Here is a 3169-nt window from a genome sequence, read left to right on the forward strand (position 1 = left end):
CCACCAAGATCCTCACCAGATGTGTTCTCCACACTGTGGACTTCCCAGACTCTGAAACTGTAAGCAATAAATTTTATTTTCTTACAAATTACCCAGTTCCAAGTATTTTGTTATAAGTAACAGAAACGGACTAATACACCTGCTGACACCTTGATTTCAGACTTCTGGCCTCCAGGACTGTGAGGGAATATACTTCTGTTGTTTTAAGTCTATGTCTTGTGGTAATTTGTTATGGCAACAGTACAAAGCTAATGCAGGGGGTCTTGAGCCTGTTCAGCACCTAATCCCCAGCATAGGCAAAGGAGGTTTCCTCCCTGCAGCAGGAGCTGTGGGGGGCCTGCTTGGACTCCTCCCCTCCCTTTCAGCAGCCAGAACTGCTGCTATAGGCTTATACCTGTGATCTTCTCTGGAGGCTTGCTCTCTTGGTGATGGAGTCACTACTCCAGCAGTGCCTAGGAGTTATGCCCCCTCCTCCTCCAAGTAGCTTGTAGCCAGTGACAGTCTGGCCCTCTTGCCTGGAGGCAGACAACCTGGGGGCTCTTTACGCCCTGGAGCTCTCTGAGCCATTGGGCTGAGCCTAGACATCAGCTAACCCCACATCCTTGCTTGGCTTCTTCCTATGCCCCAGCCTGCTCCCCTATTCCTTCACAAGTTTCTCCTGAGACCACCCATGACCCAAGTCACCTGCACCTGAACCTCTGTCTTGGACTCTTCTTTAGGGAGCCTGACTTAAGATGCTCTCCATGGTCCACTCCTTTGTGCTTGGGCTTATGGTTTACTAAGGTGTTGGCAGGTGGGATGTCCATGACCAGGACTGAAGGATGCTTTGGGACTCTGCTAGACATTAATGCGGTTGGGTGATTTGTAAGGGGTAGATGCTAATGAAGAGAAGTCCATGTGTGGGCTGGCAGGGGGAACAGCTGGCAGTCCTGGGATGTGAGTGACAGTGGGACATTCCAAAGTAGAGCCCTGATGGTCTGCAGAAGGTGATCCAAAACCTTGGGGCTCCTGGATGCCCCCCTAACTCTCCTTGTTGCCTATGCCAGGCTTACCCACCTGCTCTTCCTAGAAGGTAGCCTTGTTGGGCTCCTTTTCCAAGGCTCCCAAAGTCTCTCCTCTCTCAACCCCCTTCTTCCTCTCTCTTGCTTCCCTCCTCATATATTTATTAATTCATTCAACAAATAGTGATCGACTATCAGTTTTGCACCAGGCACTGTTCTAGGTGCTGGGGACAGATTAGTGGCAAAAAAGACCAAGTCTCTGCTCTCACAGAGTTCCAAGTCCAGATGGGCTGACAGATACACAAGTAGATGTAGTGTTGTATCCTGCTCTGGGAAGTCTTCTTCTCATTGTTGTGAAATCATTTCCCTTTCCTGCTTTTCTCGAGATTTTGCAAGTTCCCTTCTCCTAAGAAGTTAGACTATCATGTAATATTTGTAGCAATAATTATTGTTATTATAGCAGCCAGGATTCTTGTAGGATATTTCTTTTCTGTCCTGTCCATGCTCTCTGCTCACATGGGGGAGACAGGAAATGAAAAATATAGAAAAAAGCAGCATAAACTAACATCTCAAAATATCATCCAGCTCTTTTACCAAGGACCCAGCATGAAGAAGGTGGCCCGGGTCATCACTGAGAAGTATTACACACGCCTGGGCAACGACTTCCATACGAACAAGCATGTGTGCGAGGAGATGGCTATCATTCCCAGCAAGAAGCTCTGCCACAAGATTGCAGGCCAAGTCACCCATCTGATAAAGCAGATTCAGAGAGGCTGGGTGAGAGGTATCTCCATCAAGCTGCAGAAGGAGGAGAGAGAGATGAGAGATAATTATGTTCCTGATGTCTCAGCCCTGGGTCAGGAGATCATTGAAGTAGATCCTCACACCAAGGAAATCCTGAAGCTTTTGGACTTTGGCAGTTTGTCCAACCTGCAGATCACTCAGCCTACTGTTGAGATGAATTTCAAAACACCACATGGAGCTGTTTGAATCTTTCTGTTATGTTGTAATATTTTCAATAAACTTAGACGATGACAACAACAACAAATTATCCAGCAACCTATGTTTTGCCTGTTAAATAAATCATATTATTAGGTGTCAGCTGACACATGGAAAAGGGGAGAAATAAGAGGTTATTTCTGGAACATTCCATTCCCATCTTTAGGGGTTGGGGAAGGTTACAGGAAGATCTCGTATGATTATTTTCTAGCTTCATCTCTTAGAAGGTTTGTGACTTTGGGAAAGCCCCTTAACCTCTCTCGGCCTCAGTTTGGCAAAGCTTAATTGTATGATAAAAGGTACATGGTGCCTAGATAAAAGGTGCCCAGCATACCCTAAAAGTTTGGGAATCAGTGACATCAGAATCATCTGGGGAGCTTTTTCAAAAAACAGATTCCAGGCCCTTCTCAGAGATTCTGATTTAGCTGGTATGTGGTGGGACCCCAGGAACCTGTATTTTTTACACGATTCTTGGAGATTCCCGATGCACTTCTGGATTTGGGAATCCCAGTCATGAGGCTACTTCTGAACTGAGTAAATTTTCCCAGGCACTCATCTGGTTCAATTAGTTCAATTAGTGGTTGGGGAGGTGGGGTTCTCTGAACTTATTTACCTTCCTTTGCTTGCTAGGAACAGACATCCCTTCAAAACAGGTGATCACACAAGCCCATCAAGGCTTAATGGAGGGCAGATATATCTGCAGTTCTGTGGGTATTTTAAGGGAGTTTCAGGTGTGCCCTCCAGTCCGCAGCTCTCTCTCCCCGCCGCCCAACCACTAGGAGCTTTTTTGAGTCAGCGGATGAAGGCAGGTGGGGAGTAAGGGGTCCCTGGAGTGGTGGTGGTGGTAAGGGGAACAGAGTAGCAGGAGATCTTTACTGACTTCTGATGAAGTTCACTTTCTTTGTCTCTGAATCTCCCAGACAAGGTCCTCCTTATATCTTGCTATCAACAAATAGGTAAATGTAGTAATTCTTGCTTCCCTCAGTTTTAAACACACAGATGATAAATGTGCCACACTGGTCACAGAGAGGGCAGGTTTCTTTTCTCTTTTAACCACTGGGCAGGATTATCTGAAAATGTGCTCTATTTGTCACTCACAGTGTTTTAAAAACAAATTTAATTGTTTGCCAATTGAAATCAGGAGATTCCACTTTTAAAACCCCTATTTC

The 3169-nt window shown here is 45.9% G+C and overlaps 1 protein-coding gene across 1 annotated transcript; it reads left to right on the plus strand.

Annotated features, from left to right (window-relative positions):
- Window positions 1-1607: 1607 nt before the first annotated feature.
- LOC134391229 (small ribosomal subunit protein eS17-like) lies at window positions 1608-1991 on the plus strand. The gene has a single exon (XM_063115247.1). The coding sequence runs from the start codon at window positions 1608-1610 to the stop codon at window positions 1989-1991; it is 384 nt and encodes a 127-aa protein (XP_062971317.1).
- Window positions 1992-3169: the final 1178 nt, after the last annotated feature.

This window comes from Cynocephalus volans, chromosome 11, assembly GCF_027409185.1.
Source record: "Cynocephalus volans isolate mCynVol1 chromosome 11, mCynVol1.pri, whole genome shotgun sequence".
Classification (NCBI taxonomy): Eukaryota; Metazoa; Chordata; class Mammalia; order Dermoptera; family Cynocephalidae; genus Cynocephalus; species Cynocephalus volans.

Coding starts and splice junctions, on each gene's coding strand:
- LOC134391229 (XM_063115247.1), top strand. CDS start 1,608: ATGAAGAAGGTGGCCCGGGTCATCACTGAGAAGTATTACACACGCCTG.